Source organism: Callospermophilus lateralis, chromosome 8 (assembly GCF_048772815.1).
Source record: "Callospermophilus lateralis isolate mCalLat2 chromosome 8, mCalLat2.hap1, whole genome shotgun sequence".
Lineage (NCBI taxonomy): Eukaryota > Metazoa > Chordata > Mammalia > Rodentia > Sciuridae > Callospermophilus > Callospermophilus lateralis.
The window spans coordinates 107,473,997-107,494,183 of record NC_135312.1 but is presented as its reverse complement, the minus strand read 5'-3'; the positions used below and the strand labels follow the sequence as shown (position 1 = coordinate 107,494,183).

The 20,187-nt window shown below is 40.2% G+C and overlaps 1 protein-coding gene across 1 annotated transcript in view; it reads right to left on the bottom strand.

Annotated features, from left to right (window-relative positions):
* Nucleotides 1-4,627: 4,627 nt before the first annotated feature.
* The window catches only part of Spmip2 (sperm microtubule inner protein 2), a 40,560-nt gene continuing 25,000 nt past the window's right edge, over nucleotides 4,628-20,187 (bottom strand). Inside the window, exon 4 of the mRNA XM_077110157.1 lies at nucleotides 4,628-4,823. Within this exon, the coding sequence (XP_076966272.1) occupies nucleotides 4,628-4,823 (196 nt within the window). The remainder of the gene's footprint in view (nucleotides 4,824-20,187) is intronic.

Here is a 20,187-nt window from a genome sequence, read left to right as displayed (position 1 = left end):
CTTTCATTTAATTCTCTCAACTGGGTGAAATGGGCACTGTGATGGTGGATTTTATGTGTCAGCTGGGCTTGATGACAATACTCAGCCTTTGGTCAAAGGCCAATCTGGATGCTACTAGGAAGATAATTTTTAAGATAAAAATATATTAAATCAGTAAACTTTGAATAAAGCAGATTACCCTCTATAAAGTGGGTGGGCTTCATCCATTCACTTGAAGGACTTAGAAGAGAAAAAATAGATGCCCTAAAAAAGTGGTAATTCTGCCCCAAGACAGCCTTTATCCAAATTGCAATATCACCTCTTCCCTGTGTCTCCAGCCTGCTTTGCCTTCCCTGCAAATTTTGGATTTGTTAAATTAAACCAGTTCCTTATAAAACACCTCTGTCCTTCACTCTCCAAACACATACACACATGCATCTCATTGGTTCTCTGGAGATCTCTGACTGATAAAGTTATAGAAGAGATCAGTCCAGTAACACTTAGAATGGTCCAATATGGGAGAGTTGTTAGGATCAGAATAGCCATTCCAAGTTATAAGAAGTAGACTTTCAAGCAAAGAGTTTTCACATTGTAAATAGTACTGTTATCCTTTTCACAAGTAACACAGTCTGAATATGTGCTGCAGAAAAGAGTTGGAAAACAAAGGAAACAACCCTTTAATTGAAGTTTTGGTTTGTCTTTTTCATCCTTGTGAACAAAAGACCTGACAAGAACAGCATAGAGGAGGAAAAGTTTATTTTTAGTTTCAGAGGTTCAGTGCACAGATGGCCAACTCCATAGCTCTGGGCCCGAGGTGAGGCAGAACATCATGGCAGAAGTATGTGACATCAGGAAATAGCACATGACATGACAACCAGGACAAGCGAAAGCTTTGCTCACCAGAGAGAAAATACAAACCCCAAAGTCACCCCCAGTGACGTACTTCCTTCTGCTCACCTATAGTTACCACCCACTCTGCCCATAGTTACCACCCATAGTTACCACCCAGTTAGTCCATCAGTGGATTAATCCACTGATCAGGTTAAAACTCTCATAATCCAATCAATGCGCCTCTGAGTATTCTTGCATTGTCTCACATGAGCTTTTGTGTGAGACATCTAACCATAATAGATGGAAAGGAAGGAGGTAACATCATTAAAAGTGGAAGAAAAAAGTTCCCTTCCTATGAAGATTCATCCCTACAGTTGTGTGTGAATTCCTAATAGTTATGCATCTTCCTCTGTGTTTTGGGAACTTGGAACTCAGTTATCTCATTCTCTCTCATCTTTAGTTCTCATTCTGCTGACTTTTTCTACTGAAAGAGTTAAAAAAAAAAGTTTCATCTATAATAAACCCTAGTTTCTCTCCTTTGATAACTAGGGATTTTCTAGAGAGGTCTACTTGACCGACCTTCACTTTCTTTTCCTCCCATTCATTCTCTGCTCTCTGCCACTCTCACTGAGGGCTGAGGACCCAACATCCACCTCCTTCCTTCCCATGGTAGATGAGTTTTCCAAGGACCAGTGAGCACAGAGTGCAGTTGAACTGACTTTACATCTCAAATGTATCACCTTTTTGTTTTTCTGTTCCCAGCTCAAAATTCAGTTTGTTGTCAGATTCTCTAGTATCTTGCTACTCAAGATCCCTGGACTAGCATCAACTAACTGCAGAAGCTTTTTTTTTTTTTTTTTTTGGCACTAGGGATTGAACCCAGGGGCATTTAACCACTGAGCCCAGGCCAGCCTGCCTATTTATTTATTTATTTATTTATTTAGAAACAGGGTTTCACTAAGTTGCTTCAGGCCTTGCTAAATTGCTATGGCTAGTTTTGAATTTAACAATCATCCTGCCTCAGCCTCCCAAACTGCTAGGATTACAGGCATGTGCCATCACAACCAGTGAGATTACTATTAAACTCACACTGAGTGAGTAAGTGGAGGAAGAATGTATCAATCATTGATATTTATGTCCATATTTTGCAATGGAGGTGGAGGGGAGTAAGAATATTTGCAAGCAAGGAAATAAAATAGAAGTGGATGATTTTAAAAGTATCAAATGCCCATAAATCCTGCCTTTAGATAGCTATTACTAATTTGGAGAAAGAAGTTAACAAAAATCAAAAGGGGAAAATAACAAATGAATAGAAGATAGAACTTGAGAGACGTTTTGTGATTTTAAAAAGAGAGATTGGCAAGAAAAATAATTTAGAAGTAATTTGTCCAATTGAATTCTAAAAAATATCCATAAAAGCATTTGGGGTAAATGTGTACAAGAATGATATATACTGCTAAATATCATCAACTGTACTTTTTTAGAAAGATAATTAAGTTCTCCAGTTTTTAAGTAAAAAATAAAAATGAGCACGAATATAAAACATCCCTATTTTCATCCATTTCTATAATGGATGAAAACATGGGATAGGGTAGAGGTTTATGCTTTTAAACTTCCCCCCAGGCCCTCCTAAGATAAAGTTTTACTTCTTTCAGTGCATGCTTCTCACTCTTGGAGAGGAAAAGTGGAAAATGTACCAGCATCTCAGGTTAGAGTGCTAATGGCCGCCACTCCCTGATGGCCCAGGGTGAGGCACCATGTTGGAGGCTTTCCCCGTGTGGTATTCATTATTTGCTTTTGAATACATGGGAACACTTGCTTCATTATTTCCCCAGGAGAGGATTTATACTGAGAGGTATTGGTGAGTACTTACTGAATATGCACAACTCTTTGGGATTGTCCAAAAAGTGGACTTGGAAGACAGTTTTTTATGTATGTCTGGAAATTTAGAAGAAAGCCTAGGTGAAAAAGATGATTTCAAATGACACAGTATTCTGTTTATCTGTAGAAGGGAAGAGGTGGGACCAAGTGATCAACTACCTTCATGGGTGTTGAGTTAAGCCCACATCTGGTGCATATGGATGTGAAGCACTGAGAATGATGCTCCATGGGTCTGGGCTTCCTGTCAGCCTGAATCCACTCATGAGGAGGCATCAGAAAAACCTATGGTGAGAAAGAATCTACAGAACCAGCATGTAATCTTCAAAAATGGGGGTGTGGTAAAAGACTACGGCTGAGAAACTTCCAAACGGAGCAAGACCAAAGGGGTGAGAACTGAATATAATACATGACCCTAGCATGAAACCTGGATCAGGGAAAAATATAAGATCAATTAATAAAATTTTATTATGCACTTTAATGTGTCAACGTTAAATTTCCTGAATATTAAAATTGTAACTGTGGTTATATTAGAGAACAGCCTTGTTCTTAGGAAATACAATCTGAAGTATTGAGGAATAAAATAGCCTCATATCTGCAATTAGCTCTCAAGTGAGTGTGGGTGTGGGTAGGGGTGTGGAGAGAGAGAGAGAGAGAGAAAGAGAGGTAGGGGTGGGAGAGAGAGGTAGAACATTAAACCAAATAAAATTAACAACTGTAGGTCTGGGTGAAGGGTATATGAGGAGTTCTTGCAATGTCCTCAGTAAATTTGAAATTTTAAAATAAATCTTTTAAACATTTTTTTTTCTTTTCTTCTTTTTTGGTACTGGACCTCAAAATGGGTAGGCCATGACCTTCAGAACTCATGGGCCTCATGGCCGTAATAGCCACCTTCAACTTCCCAGCATTTTTCGTTCTTGGCTCTGAAAGGACATGAGGGGCGATCATGATACATCAAGATTCTTTTTTGGGGGATGGTTACCAGGAATTGAACTCAAACCACAGAGAAATGTTAGTGATTGGACTGCTCCCCTTTTCCATAAAAGTGTCCCCGGGGTCAGGACCTACCAAGGAGGACTACTATGGCTCCCTAGCAGAATTTTTCAAATAGACATAATTAATTGCTGAGGAATCAGATCTCTGGTGACACAGGGTAAGTAATATTCTAGTGAGTTGGTAAGATTCTTCAATGGGGCAAGACAACTCTGTGTGTGTGGACAGGGGTCTCTGAATGGATCTGATCTATCTCCTTTTCTATCATGGAAATTTGCTGTCAAACAATATTTAAATGACTACAAAGGTAGTTGTGCTATTGGATTATGCAGAAAGCTAAAATAAGAAAGTGGTCTATATATAGGAAATCATGGTTGAATACATACTTATGCATTCATTCTTTCTTTTTCTTTTAGACAGTATTTACTTGATTCTCATTTTAACTCTACAAAATTTTCAGAACAATACCCAAATATTCCTATCTGACTTATAAAAAATAATTTAAGAAAATTATGCAACTTGCCCAAGATTTCCTAGATGGCAAAGCAGGGGAAAACTTCCATTTTGAACTAGTATATTCTTACTACGCTAACCAGTATGTGAGGTTTTTAGAGGGAATTACAGATTTACGTTCATTTTATAAACTGTTTTCTCAGTCTTTGGAAACCAAGGGGTGGTCATTCTCTCCAGGTTAAATCAGGCAATTAATAACCATTCTAAGGACTGGCCTACAAAACTGCTGGTTTTCCTTAGCTGTAAAATGGGAAAAAGACCCACCTATCCACTGAACAGATGTTACTATGGAAATCCAATAGAGATCACAACGTGGTTTGAGAAAGCTAAAAGGAGCTATAAAACTGTTAGTATTAATACTAAACAACACTCTTGACTTTGTATGTTAAAACAGGCTGATTTTTTTTTCTATGATGCTTAGAAAAACAACAGGTCATACCTCTTCCTTTTCTGATATCTTTGGCAACCTGGAAGGCTTGGAAACTCTTGGTAATGGTGATTTACTCTGCCTAACCATAAGAGCCCGATTGGAATTTCTCTGATTGGAGTCTTCGTAATCACTCATATTCCAGGCAATAAAACCACGACCATGTCTTCCTTGCTTATCCAGGATAAAAGGCTTGGGTTGCCTGAAATAGGAATAAACTGGTTGGTTCTCCAAGGGAAAAGGTCTACCAAGGCCATGAGTTTTCAGAGTTGAGATTTGCATTTCTCTGGTGACTTGAGGTGATTTCCAGCCAAGTGACTTGAAAAAACTAAAGGCCTGACCCATCATCTAGCATTCTGAGAAGTTTCTGGACTCTTCCCTGCTCTAAATCACTGGACAGTCAGTTGCTGAAGATGCAAAGAACCACCAAATGGACACTTAAGAAGCTTGATGAGGGGCTGGGGCTGGGGCTCAGTGGTAGCGCACTTACCTAGTATGTGTGAGGCACTGGATTAGATTCTTAGCAGCACATATAAATAAATAAATAAATAAAGTAAAGGTCTATCAACAATTTAAAAAATTTTTTTTTTTAAAAAAAAAGAACCTTGATGATTACTGGGCACAGTGGCACAAGCCTGTAATCCCAACAGCCCAGGAGACTGAGGCAGAAGGATCCCGAAAGTTCAAGGCCAGCCTCAGCAATAGTGAGGCACTAAGTAACTCAGTGAGACCCTGTCCTTAAATAAAGTACAAAATAGGGCTGGGGATGTGGCTCAGTGGTCAAGTGCCCCTGAGTTCAATTCCTGATACCCACCCCGCAAAAAAGAATCTTGGTGTATCATGATCCCCCCTCATGTCCTTTCAGAGCCAAGCATGAAGAATGCTGGGAAGTTGAAGGTGGCTGGTAAGGCTGGGACCTCATGAGATCCAGGAGTTCTGAAGGTCATGGCCTGCCCATTTTGAGGTCCAATGGGCATTCAATAAAACACCAACTTTGTGATTCCAAACTCTGGCATTGGGCAATATTTTTGAGGAAAGTTCTATGCTTCATTCTCTTTCTCCAGTGAGATCCTTGGCTAGGTTCCCAAAACCTTAAATTAGAACATTACCTCAGCCCTGCCTTCCCATAAAAAGACCCAGCTCTAGGGAAGAGACAGAAAAAGAATTGTACAGGTAAGGATTTGCCATCTCAGAAGATTTGAGAATATCTCTTGGAACTTCTTTCCCGTCATTCTTTGACCTGGGAAATCACAGCCTCTTGGTGACCACAAAATTCTCTTTCTAGAATCTCAGTTTCATGAGTTCCCAAGTGTGTTAGTCAACTTTCTGTTACTGTAACAAATGCCTGAGATAATTCACTTATAGAGAGGAAAAAAAGGTTTATTTTAGTTCATGGTTTCAGAGGTCCCAGTCCATAATTGGTTGGACTGCTGTTTTTAGGCCTATGACAAAGCAGCACATCATGGTGCAAGTGTGTGGCACCATGTACCTCATGACTGGAAAGTGAAAGAGAGCAAGAGGGAGAGGGTGGGGTCCCAACACTCTCCTTAAGGACACTGCCCCCCAATTTCCTGAAGACCTCACCTCTGCCTCTGAGAGGGCACCATGCCAGGGACTGAGCCTTTGATAGGTGGGCCCTTGGGGACATTCAAGATCCAAACTACAGCACCAAGGGGTTTGGACCAAGGTTTGTAGCCCTGCTCCCCACTCTGGAATACGTGAGCACTTCTGTATAGTATACCAGGCACAGCACCACAGCCCTGGGAGGACAAGCTATTAAGACAAAGAAACAAGCAAGTATTTTGTGTGGGAGGTTCTGTGAGGCCAAATAAAAGCAGAGGAGGAACTGAAAATCCTGGACGTTCTCTTTCTGTGGGGGCAGGCGGGAGGGGAAGAGGAGGTCATGCCTGAGCAGAGAGCTGAAGGGAGCCAGAGGGCGAGGAATTCCCACAGCACACAGGCAGACACTCCCTTCCCATGCCTTAGAATCAGGCACCCTGGGTGGGAGGGAAGCACTCTCCAGCAAACCCTTCGCTGACATCCCCTGGCCCCAGAATAAAGTCCAGACTCCTTAGTACAGCACACGGGTGAGGCTTAGGGTTAGGGTCAGGGTTGTTGCTGTTTGGTTTTTTTCTTTCTTTCTTAAAATGGTCTGACTGATGGGCCTCCTGGCCTGCTCTCCTCGGCCCCATCCCTGCCCTCAGACACACACGGCCCTTCCTCCTTCCTTCCTCATTCAATTCTGAGAACACTAAAGAAGCGGCTCTTTCAGACCTTCAGCCAGTTCCCTCAGCTGTGATTCATTCCCCTCCCTCCTCCTTTATCAAAATGGAGCTTGAAATGTCACCTTGGGACTGGTTTGTAGCTAAGTGGCAGAGCGCTTCCCTAGTATGTGAGAGACCCGGGGTTCCATCCCCAGCCCTGCCAAAGCATGAAAACATAAAACCAAGCCAGACTTTCCTCATTCCTGTGAACCAGTGCCTTTTCTTTCTTCCAATAATTCATGATATTTGACTCGCTTTATTAAAACTATTAGAATATTCTGAAATTTCCAGCTCAGCCCGTTCTACCCATCCAAATCAATGCTCCTCAAAGGGTTCAGAATGTGTCTCATGTTGGAATCCCAAAACCTTTACCTTGCCTGACATGTAGTTGACAACTATTCTCAGGATAGAGGAATAAGGGGGGCGGGGGAATGGGGGAGAATGGGGAGGGCACGGGGTGGGGGGCGGCGGGAACAGACCTAGTGAATTTACAGATCATCTACTTCTCTCTATTCCCATCCCACCCACCTGCTTCTGTAACCTCCTTTTTCTCTCCCAAGAACAAAGGAGTAGCTCCCTACAGTCTTTTATTTGTTGGTGAATTTATTGAGTTTTACTATTTACAAATACAGCTATATAGCTGGGAATAATTTTAAGAGAGTTTAAAGGGCAAAATACCTGATGGTTAGAAGGTATGGAACAGGTGTTGCTAATGGTTTAGATTAGCTTGATTAATGATGAATGAGAAAACCATTTCATGCAAATGTGCCACTTTTCTTTAATGTTTTATAGAAGTAATTCTATAAATAGAGAAAATGTGTTATATATACACGGTAGAGTTTTGCTCAGCCATAAAGAAGAATGAAATTATGGCATTTACTGGTGAACAGATGGAAATGGAGCATATGTGAGATAAGCCAGAGTCAGAAAGTCAAGGGTTGAATGTTTTCTCTCATATGCAGAAGCTAGAGCAAAATAAGGGTAAAAGGGAGGGGGGATCAGATATTGTAATGATATAGGGAAGATCAGTGAAGTAGGAGAAGGACATGGTGGGGAAGGAGGGAGGGTAGGGAAAGGGGAGGATTAAACCAAACTATGTGCATATATCAATATACCACAGGGAATTTCACCTCGATACATAGATAGGTAAAAGCACCAATCAAAAATAAATAAATGAATAAAAGGAAAATCAATGGAGTAGAGGAAGGATAACTGAGGGAGGAAGGGAGGAAGAGAGAGAAGGAGAGAGGGAGGGAGGAAGAGAGAGAGAGAGAGAGGGAGGGAGGGAGGGAGGGAGGGAGGAAGAGAGAGAGAGAGGGAGGGAGGGAGGGAGGGGAGAGAGAAAGAGGGAAGAACGGGGCCTGAAATGGAGTCATTTAAATTCCATGCATGTATGATTTTGACAAAATGAACCAAATTACTATGTATAACTATAATGCTCTAATGAAAAAAAAACCAGAAAAGAAGTAATTAGTTTGCAAAAGAATACATACTTAGTTACATATATTTAGTTCTCACTTCAGTGCTAAAATATTTTATGATCTAAATTCAGAATATCATATGTCCCTGGAATCTCAAATCCCCAGAAGCAATGGAAAGCATCACTTGATGTCTATCCACAATGATTCCCTCCCCTTTTTCCCACAGAACATTGGTCATATCTAATATATATGGTGGTATCATGTTGACTCACCTTGAGTTAAATCTGTGAGTAAAGGAAAGGAACTGTTTCCTCCTCTTTGCAGTACTGGGGATGGAACCCAGGGCCTTATGCATGCTAGGCAGCTACTCTACCACTGAGCTACACCCCAAGCCCATGTTTTAGTTTTATGTTTCCTTAATGTCTACAAAGTTCCTGATATAGAACACATTTTCAATTTTACTTGTATCTATAAAAACACAAAAGGCTGGGGTTGTGGCTAAGTGGCAGAGTGCTCACCTAGCATGCATGAGGCACCGGGTTAGATCCTCAGCACCAAATAAATATAAAATAAAGATATTGTGTCTACCTGAAACTAAACAAAAACAAAAAACAAAAAAAAAAAAAAAACCCACACACAAAAAGATTTCATCCCTAATAAGAGAGACTGCCAATAGAGGGATTAGAGCATGGTGGCATTGATTTAAAATTTACAATCTCTTTTACTATAGGAATTATTTTTATAATACAGCAATATCTACATTTTTCTTTAAAAGCCATTGGTTATTTGAGAAATGACCAGTATTTTCCTAGCAGCCTGGACAGCAGAGTAATGAACTGAAGATGATGATATTCATTTAGCACTCAGTTCAGAAAAGACTGGCTGGGCCTTGCTTATATAACTGTCTGAAACTGATGGGACAACTTGACTTTCATTTGGACACTTCTGCCAGAGAAAACACTCTGGGTGGCAGAAGAGGGGCCCTGCGAGAGGTGGCACTGTGCTTGATCATCCATGTTTCTGCCTTTGGTGACTCTGCCTAGACTCACCACCATGGATGTGTGGCAGCCACTTTGATTCATGACCAAACAATTCAATGAACCCTCAGAGTATTAAAAAACAAACCGGTCTAAATAAGGTGGTTATTCTGGACTATTGACCACCAGCATCAATCATGTCCAGGAACAGCAATTTCTCTTCTGACCCACATCGTCTGAGTTCCATCTAAAAATAGTTCCAATAAGTGGTTAAATTACTGTCTTTTTGAATTCCATAGTTTAAAAAAAGTCACTGTTTAAGTTGCAGTGAGTCAGTCTAGTCGCCTAACATAGACGCCAGTAACAGTTATTCACTTGAGTTTCAAATAGAAGAATTATGTGGAAACTTCCCTTTGGGGTTTTGTATTTTCCTTGTGGAAACATGAAATGATGTACCTCTGTGCATTCATGTGTTTCTGGCTTGCTCTTGTTTGTAGTGCTGAATCTAGATTGTGACCTAAAGGCAGGACTCTCTAGTTTCTCAGCAAGTTTGTTCCTTACGTGCTTCTTCGCTAACAGCATCATTGATTTCTGCTTTGTCCACTTCCAGAAGTATAAAAAAGCCATGGATGGCACATGGAGATTTTTGAGGAATACATTTAGAAACCATTTGGCAAGGTCTGTGCTTTCTGGACCGACAAGCTTCTTTCCCTGTTATTTTCACCTCAGAACATTTGCAAGAAAACAAGACCTCTGTTTTTGAAGGATCTTTTACATTTATGAAGTAGTCTATACCTCAGTCAGAATCTTCCAGGGAATCTCAATGGGGTCTTCAAAGATGTGTTTCATCATATTTTCCTTTTCTAAATTGGCCTTCCTTAGAGGTGGAGTCAGGGTTGCTGTTGACACAGGCAGCCACACGTGTGGTATGACTTCAGACATGCTGAGAAAAATACTCCCTTCCATTCTCCCTGCAGCTGCCATTCATTCTACAACCAAACCAGGCGGCTGGTGCTCACAGCCCAGAAGAGGTGCAACATGGCACCATTACCTGACCCTTCTCATGAGAGCATATTCCAAAGGGGGAGGGCCAGAAAGAATGGACAGGAAATTAGGGATGCTCCAGGTCAGCCTTAGACATGATTGCATTGAGACCAGCCTGATTTCTTACATGTTGATCCTCCTTTGCTCTCTCTGCCTTCATGGAATCGTACGTGATAATGTTGTGTCTTGATTTCTAAACATTTAATCTTAATGCTCTGGGATAACACTTATTTGATCCTGGATCAACAGCTATCATGGAGATTATTGAAAATACTTGGTTATTTTGATATTTATTTGTATTTGAACAAACTAAAGAAATATGCAACTATGTTCAGCAATTATTAATAGAGAAAATTTTCAATGTTAATGGAGTTTATCCTTGAATATTTGTTGCCCAAGAGATTCTCAGAAGTGGAAAGAGAAAGAGGTTTATAAAAAAAAAAAAAAGCTAATTTTTAGTAATCAAAATCCCAAGGAGTTTAGAGAGATTTATCTAACATGTGTTATGCTTACTTGTTTTATGTCCTGTCCTCAGGAAGCTGGAAAAATTGAGGTCCTACCTTTGAGTGGTCACTTAAACTGTATAAAATAAAGGACTTGCTGGGTGTAGTAGCACACACCTTAATCCCAGCTGCTTGAGAAGCTGAGTCAAGAGGATCACAAGTTCAAGGCTCATCTCAGCAATTTAGCAAGACCCTCCCACAAAACAAAAAACAAAAAGGGGTGGGGTTGTAGCTTGTTGACAAAGAGTCCTTAGGTTCCATCCCCAGCATTGCAAAATAAATAAATTAATTAAATAAAGATCCAAGGTAACTGTGGGCTGACTAGTTAGGACAATTTGAGGCAATTAATAGCCTCAAGGATCCAGAAGGGATCTCTATGGATGTTACTCCTGTCTTCAGACAACAAACGTTTTAACCAGATTTTATTGAGCAAGCATACACATTACCAGGTCCTCTGGGAGATCCCACATAGATCTAATAGCCTATGTAATATAGACACATGGTGGGGCTAGGCGGGTAGCTCAGAGGTGGAGTGCTTGTCTAATATGTGTGAGACACTGGGTTCAATCCTCAGCACCACATAAAAACTAATTAACATAAAGGTATTGTGTTTATCTACATCTAAATAAACTAAAAATATATAGACACATGGCAAAAAGGCACAAAACTAGGGTGTAAATAAACAATTGCTTGTTTACTATTGTACCTATAAATGGGTGAAATGGATACTAAGAAATTGAGTAAAGTTAAGAAGGTAACTGTTCATGATGAAATATGATAGATTTTGTTTTTGTTTTTGCTTTGTTTTGCACTGCTGGGTATGGAACCTAGGACCTTGTGCATGTCTAGGCAAGTGCTCTACCACTGTGCTACATTCCCGGCCTGGAAGTTCATTTTCTGCCCCGGCTTTAATCTTTTATCCTTTCTTTGGATTTTCCTCCCTCCCCAAGTAGCAAAAATGTCATCCATCAGTTTTACATCATTAACAGTCTGAAAATATTTTATGAATGGGTCTGCATGTCTATGGGCACAAACGATCTCAAAAATGTAGGTAGGAATTATTTAAATTTACAAACAAAATTGTGTAGTCCCACATTAGTATGACACCTATACTCTTTCCAAGGTGAAAATGAAATTGCTTCCCAAAGAAGTGTTTGGGAAAGCACTCCAGAAGTCTTTCCAAATTTCCAGGGCATGTATCTCAGACGTTGCTCTAGTGCTCTTTTTAAAGGACAGAAATAAATAACAAAATGTATGGATATTTGTTTCCCTTTAAGAAGGAAACACCCACTTGTGCTGATTCTCTTCCATAAGGAGAGCATCAAAGGACTGTGCAGTTCTGTAAATTACACGCACATATGCTTCAGACCTCAGGTTGTGATTATTTGGGTTTGATTTATTGCTTTTATTTCCTAGGAAACACGACCATTTTTATTTGAAAGCCTTGTTAAATATTCTACCACTATAGTGAAGTAAAGAATTAATTGAAACATGAAAGGTCTCACATTACCCTAAGTGAGCACTTCATTAATTTGCCAGATTGTCTTCCCTGTGCTCCAGAATGTGAAAAATGCTATTCTTGCCATGGTGATGTCACCAGCACATTGCTGGTTGCCCTTCTGGGCTCCAGCTGGGCTTCTTCTCATCGCACGGGCTATGCAATCTAACTCGAACCTTGTCTTCTGGTGCAGAACAACATACTGCAAGAGGTTACTGCTGCCAAGAGTCGATCCATGGTGTGGAAATGCACAGAGGTGCTGATTGACTTTCACCCAGTATTTTTAAATGATTTATATGAAATGACTGTCACTTCAGGTTTTGCAGTGCCTCTGGCCTCAGAGGCAGTTATCCAAAATCTTACCAGAAATGCAGCATGTTAGATTGTCTAGGGTCACCTATTAAAGAGTGTTGAATATAATCCCTGACATTGCCAGAGATTCGGGAGATCTTACAGAAGACATCCAGGAAGTTCTGGCCACCCAGCAGTTTAGGGCTTCCCTGTGCTATCACTTCCTGGGCGTGGCTTGCTTATTTGTGTGAGCATCAGAGAGCAACAAGGAAAGAAGGACAGCAATTCTTATTGAAGCTGCTTGGTAGCCATGGGATAAAGGTGGTTGAGAAACTGTGCAGTATCGACTCAATTTAGTTTCGAACAAGTTTATCATCTAGATGATAAATCTTGAACTTCACTAATTAAGGTTAAAGTTGATACAATTTACTTTTAGCTACATTTAAAATTTTTAAGATAAAAATGAATGTATATAATAAATTATAAATATAAAATGTGTGTCTAATAAATGATACAAGGATTCCCCAGTACACATCACTCAACTTCAAAAATCATCAATTTATAGTCAATTGCATTTTATCTTTGTCTTACTAACACACACACACACACACACACACACACACAGGGCTGGTATAAAATTTAAAAGCTCTTTTTCTTATTATAACCACACTGCCATTATTTATCCTTAAACTTTAATATTGTCACCAACTATTCAGCATTCAAAAGTCTACGTTTAATAAATGTTATGATTTTTTAACAGTTTATTAGAAACAATCTAATTACGTTACACACCTTGCAACTGGGTTGATTGAAGAGTCCTTGAAGTTTTGTTGTTGTTGTTGTTGTTGCTGTTTTTAGTTTATAAGTTCTCATCCCTTCTTCTCCTGATTCATTCATTAAATAAACTAAGCCATTCATCCTATACAATTTCCCACAATATATTTTTCTGATGACATTTCGTGAAGCCATGTAACATTTTCCACGGTCATTTGCTATATACTCTTGGTTGGATCTAGAGGCTTGATCTGAGTTGGACAAGACTACTGCATGAGCCTGTTAGGCTCATAACAAAGCACCATAGCTGTGGGACTTCAACAGCAGCATTTGTGTTTTCTCACAATTCTGGCAGCTAGAAGTCCAAGGTCAAGGCTTTGGCAGGGTTGGTTCATTCTGTGATCTCTCTTTGCCTTATAGATGGCTTCTTTTCCCTACGTCTTTATATGGTTGTCCTTATGTGCCTATGTCCAAATTTTCTCCTTATAAGGATACCAGTCATATTTCTTCTTCATAAAATCCCACCATTAGTGTGGGATTAGGACCCTCTTGAATGACCTCTTTTTAACTTAATCACTCCTTAAAGACCCTGTCTCCATACACAGTCACATTCTGAGGTACTGCAGATGCTATTCAGCCCATAACATTTCTTACGTGGTACATGTGGTGGGATATTCTTGTATCAATCTTTTCTGATTATTTTCCTTGTGGGGCTTTTGACAACCATTGATGATAAGTGCTTACATTCATTGATTTACTAGGGTTTGTAAGGTGGTGATGAACTAATTTCTCTTATTCCTTCTTTATTGATTAACTCAATTACTTTGATTTTTTTTAAAAAGTTGCTTTGTTTTCTATTTGTTTACATAGTGGTATTATTTGTGTTTCAAAGGTAGTATTAATGTTTTGTTCTCTCCTCTTATTTACCATTTTCAGAACAATGAATTGGTTCATTGGAAAGATCCAACGTGACTCAGTTATTGTGTCATGTGGGTTGTGATACTGGGATTGAACACAAGCCTTGCACATGCTAGGCAAGCACTCTACCACTGAGTGCCACCAGCCCACGTTGTATTTTATGAGTGATATTATGAACTTATAAATACTTATGTATATGACATGTATCTCTGAGACCTATTAATCCATTGTAGTTATACCTTTATAGTTCAAGTTGTCCTGTTTGGGGCTGGTGGAAATCTTTTCAAGTTTGGCTCCTATGACCCTTAGATAGGACTGTTAGTAGTCTTCCTTGCTATCTTGTCTGGCAAGATGTTCCAAGCTCACCTCTTTAATTTCTTTCTCTAGATCCATAACCAGCCATTTCTCCAAGAAGCACCAATTTAGTTTAATGGAAAAGGTATTTGAAGAATCTGAGTACTTAGGGAGCTGACAGTTATTGAATTGGTCCCTATATCTAGGTATTTATAGTGAACAGAGTAATGAAAAACTGTAAACACACAATCATTCATATATGTAGACATGGTGTGTACACGCGCGCGCGCGCACACACACACACACACACACACACATGGAGATAGGCAATCCTATAAAATCTTTTAATCAAATTCAGGGTTTGTTTTCAGCTCTTTTATCTCAACGTCTGTATTTCCTTTCCCCTACTCTAGGAAATCTTGCCCTCAATCAAACCAGGAGTGACTAAATAAGAACATCACCATTGCTTTATTCCATAGTGCACCCATAACAGAACCAGAGAAACAAGACTAAACTTTCACTGAGCTTTTTGCTGTTCTTTTGTTCTCAGGGCATAACCCACAAGACTTATACTCAAATTACCATGCTTTAAATCCCTTGGGGGGCTGGGTTTAGCTCAGTGGTAAAGCACTTGACTAGCATGCGTGAGGCTCTGGGTTTGATTCCTAGCACAGCAAGAAAAACAAAAAACAAAAATCCCACGGAATAATTCTTTTCTCTTGGTTAAACTTTCAACTAGAAACACATTTGGGGTTTTGAATTTTTTTTTTATATTTAAAATAATTTATTTTAGAATCAGGTAAGATATGTACACAGTTCCAAAGTCAAGAACCAGTCTTGCTATTCTCTTTCTTGCTGTCATCACTGTATGGGTGCAGTGCAGAGCCAGGGAGGGTGGTGTCTTACTGAACAGCTGCAAAGAGTGACTTGATTCTGGGAGAAATGTCTCTAAGGCCTTAGTTCTGCTCAGTGAAGAAAACATTTGTTCTGCCACCCACGATGTAATCCATCTTTGAATTTTAATGAGCTAGCCTTTAGGCTGCTAGACAGAAAACAAGCAGCATTCTGCATAAACCCTACCATCTTTACACATTGCTGTAGAGACTAGAAATCAAAAGTTTTTATTGTCAAATGTGTGGTAATTGTGCTCCAAAGGAATTCATCTGAACACATGAGACTCCATCTCTAAAAGTAACAGCATTTTGGAATCTAAACCCAGCAGTTCTAGAAGCTAACTCCAACCCAGCCTTCGAACTCAGGTGACCTTACTGAGCCTTCCTGATCCTTGCTCAAAATCTAAACTCTCCGATGTGTGTTTCCAACATACCTTCCAAAATACCTTCCACTATAACAGGCATTGCACTCAGTGGTAAGCTTTATGAAGTTATCTGAACCTAGCAACAAGCAGTGTTTAAGCAGAATCCATAAATATTTGTTGGCACAGTATTTGTTTTCTTTCTTTCTTTCTTTCTTTCTTTCTTTCTTTCTTTCTTTCTTTCTTTTTCTTTCTTTCTTTCTTTCTTTCTTTGTTAGATGGATCTTTTTTATTCTTTATTTATTTACATGTGGTGCTGAGGATTGAACCCCAGTGTCTCACACATGTTAGGCAAGCATTCTACCACTGAGCTACAACCCCAGCCCCAGTATTTCTACCACTGAATCTTAACATGCTCCAGGATCCTTATCTACTTATATCCCTACCCCAACTAGATGATGAGCTCTTTGAGGTCAGGAACTATGTCTTATGTCCTTGGTACTGTTTCCACACATTTGGATGAAATAAAAAACAGGAGTGATGCTCAGACTTCATATACATCATATGAATGCTCCTGTATACTTTATTCCACATTTTATCATCTCACTTTTAAAGCAATTACTTGTTTAGTCCAACTGAAATTTATTTTGCTGTATGCTAAGAGGTGTACTGTATTTTACTTTTGCTGAAAGTTACTCAGTTGCCCAACTCACTTTTTCTCAGACCCTATATCAAGGTGTCTTAGCTTGTCCGTAGAATAAGTAAGCTTGCTAAGACAAGCACATGGAGTCCGACCCCCAGTGGACCTTCAGCACTCTATACAACAGAGATCCAATTCTTTGGCTTGTCCTTGATGCAAATCATTCCCACTCCCTTTCCCAGCTGTCCCAGACTGTCCTGATTTTTCCAAAATCCCTACTTACTTCCCATTCCCATTAATCTAATTGGTCCTTGGTAGGATAGTCTTGTACCAGACTTCATGGACCACTGTATTGTATACTGACATATGATTATGTTGTGTCTATTTTACCACCATTGAAAACAACTACGTACACACACACACACACACACACACACACACACACACACACACCCCTCCACGGAGAACACCAAAGCCATCAGGACTAAGCTCCATCAGGCTCCACCATCAACCACACAAACCACTTCTGCATACAAGTATCTTCACCTCCCTACATGAGCCAGTCCTGCTTCCCTCCTTTTATTCTTGGGAATGAGGGAGCTTTCTCCTATCCAAGGCCTCCACATTTACTTGTACCCTTGAAGCTGCACTGCATCAACCCTGCCCCCACCCACTCCATAGCATCAAGTCTGTCTCTAGTTAAAGCTTCTCACATCTAAGCAGCCTTGGTCCTTCAGCTGCCTCTAGTTACTGCTCACATTTCCTTCTCTTCCTCATCCAGATTTTTCAAAACCATGGCATGTACTTGTTTATTTCACTTCACTTCCCATTCACACCACAGTCTACCATATTGGAACCACCACCTCTCCTCGCCTTTCTCTTCCCCATATTATTCTACTCTTACCTATGTCTCCAGTGACATCCTCCCTATTTTCTACAGTGGACACTGTTCAGTGCACACCTTACTTACCTTTGAACACTGCTCCTCCAGATTCCCTACAATTCTGCGCTTATTTCTCTGGTCTTCTCTTTCTCATCCACTCACATATTTTCAAATATGACCTGAATATGATGACAGAAACAGCTCCTTTCTCTAGCTTCACACATGGGTCTATCTGCCTGTTGCTGGATGTCCCCCAGATACTTCAAATCCATGCAAGCTCATCATCTCCTCAGCTTCTTCCATTAAAGGATGGAGAACATGTTCAGTCTGAATCCATCCCCCGTGAAATCATTCATTCCAGCTAGAAATACGGAGTTGTCATTGAAGCCATTATTACTTTTATCCCCCATATCCAACACCTAAGTCTTGTTAATTTTACCCTTTAATGATTCTAAATCTGTTTCTTCCTCTCCATCTTGACCCCCACTCTCCCAGGTTATCATCATTACCCTGGGCCACCCTAACAGATGCCCCCTCACATCCATCCTCTATTCAAATTGGAGAGCTGAACTTATGGCTTTAGGTACCATGTAAAAAGACAGGTGGATAAAATTTAAATTCCTTCCTGAAGTTCCTCATCATCAAGAGTTAACTTGCCCCTGACTGCTTTCCTGGCTTCACCTGTCCTGCACCATTCATGACCCTGCCAGATCCAGCAGCACTGAAAGACAATTTTTTGCATCAGTTCCTGCTGTTTGTCACTTCCAGACTTTTGCCACTGATGTCCGCTCTTCTTGAACCAGTCCTTCCGGTCACCACTAATCTAGCCTCACTTTTCAGACTCCTCCACTGAGAGCTTCCTGTGCCTGCCCTCCTCTCTTCTGCTCTGGGTCACATTCATAATGCCTAGGGCTCCATCACAGCCACTCTATCATCACGTTTCAGAATTATTTCGGTCTCTCTTTTCCCCCCACTACATTATAAGCTTTTTATCATGAAGAATAATGCTGTAAAATAATTTATTGATTTATCCACTGAATAAATGAATGGTCCCATCAAAAACTAGAAACCTAAGTAGTTAGAAAAGAGCATTTCTTCTTCTTTGAATATCGAAGAGACAAAGGGAGCTCCAAGAAAAATACAAACACGGGACAAGAACCCTCCTTCTGAGCATCAGTAATTTCAAAACACCCTTCCCTAAGGGAGCAGACTTCTTGGGAAGCTGCAACTGTCGTCAGGTTGTTACTGAACTCTCGTGGTTGTCACAATGACCACACAGGTGATTGATACTGATTTACCCATTCAGGAGAGACCCAAGAGCCAAAACGATGTGCCAGGCACTGTGCTAGCCCTAGGTTTCAGGAGACAGACACAATTCTTGCCTTCTTTACATTCTATCAGGGAAGACAGGACAGAAACAGTCTGACTGACCACCGCAACCACAGTAGGTGGCATGAGGGAGAAGATGCAGTAAATGTTGAATAAATGGATACTTCTCATGTCAGGATGGAGCACGTACAACAAAAGGACAAGATACAATTGATTTTTAAAAGGTATTGTTTTATAAGAAAAGTTAGCCAAAGAAGAGACCATACTGCTATTCTTTTGAGGGGAGAGGGTTGGGGTGGGCAGGGAAATACTGGGGATTGAACTCAGGGGCACTGGACCACTGAGCCACATCCCCAGCCCTATTTTGAATTTTATTTAGAGACAGGATCTCACTGAATTTCTTTCTTTTTTTTTTTTTAAAGAGAGAGAGAGAGAGAGCGAATTTTTAATATTTATTTTTTGTTATTGGCGGACATAACATCTTTATATGTGGTGCTGAGGTTCGAACCCGGGCCGCACGCGTGCCAGGCGAGCGCGCTACCGCTTGAGCCACAGCCCCAGCCCCCTCACTGAATTTCTTATACCTTGCTTTTGCTGAGGCTGGCTTTGAACTCTCGATCCTCCTGCCTCAGGCTCCTGAGCCACAAGGATTACAGGCATGTGTCACAGTATCTGGCTATATTGCTATTCTTAAGAAGAAATCTTATTAGTCTATCACTGGATGCCCAGCTGGGGAAAAATTTAATTTCAGAATGTGAACTTACTCCTACGGGCAATTGAACCCAGGGGTGCTTAACCACTGAGTCACATTCCCAGCCTTTTTTTATATTTTATTTTGATACAAAGTCTTACTAAATTGCTGAGGCTGGCTTTGAACTTGCAATCCTTCTTGGTCTCCCAAACTGGTGGGATTACAGGCCCCCAACTTCAACTGTTACTCTTTGATACAGACATCTAAAGTATTTAAGAAAGAGGAACTATCCACCACTGCCTATTACCTACAATTTTTCAGGATCTCGGGTCTCAGAAGATCTTAGAGCATGTTTCAGGAGACCAGGGCTCTCCAGGAAACAGCTACTAGATCTCACAAAATGGTTTATGGCAATTAAATCAAAGATGGATTGCAAATTAGAAGTAAACGGTTGAGCTAAAATGTCAGGCTCAGGCAAACAGAGTTTATGTACTGAAAAGAGCATAGGAAAAAAGAAAAAGATGAGGTATATTATGATTGTTCAGATTGTTTTCATTTCATTATCATCTATTCAATTTCATAAAGCCAGAAAAATGCCCTTCCAATTATAAAAGCCTGCAACACTGACCACTTTTAAGAGGAAAATTAAAGGAATGAATGAGAAGCAGAAAATGAGAGTAGCACACAGTAAATGGAAAATATTTTTATTTTATTGCTTCATCTGGTAATGTAGATATTAGGCTAAGGATTACTGATCTCTCATAAACCACATGTGTAGATATTG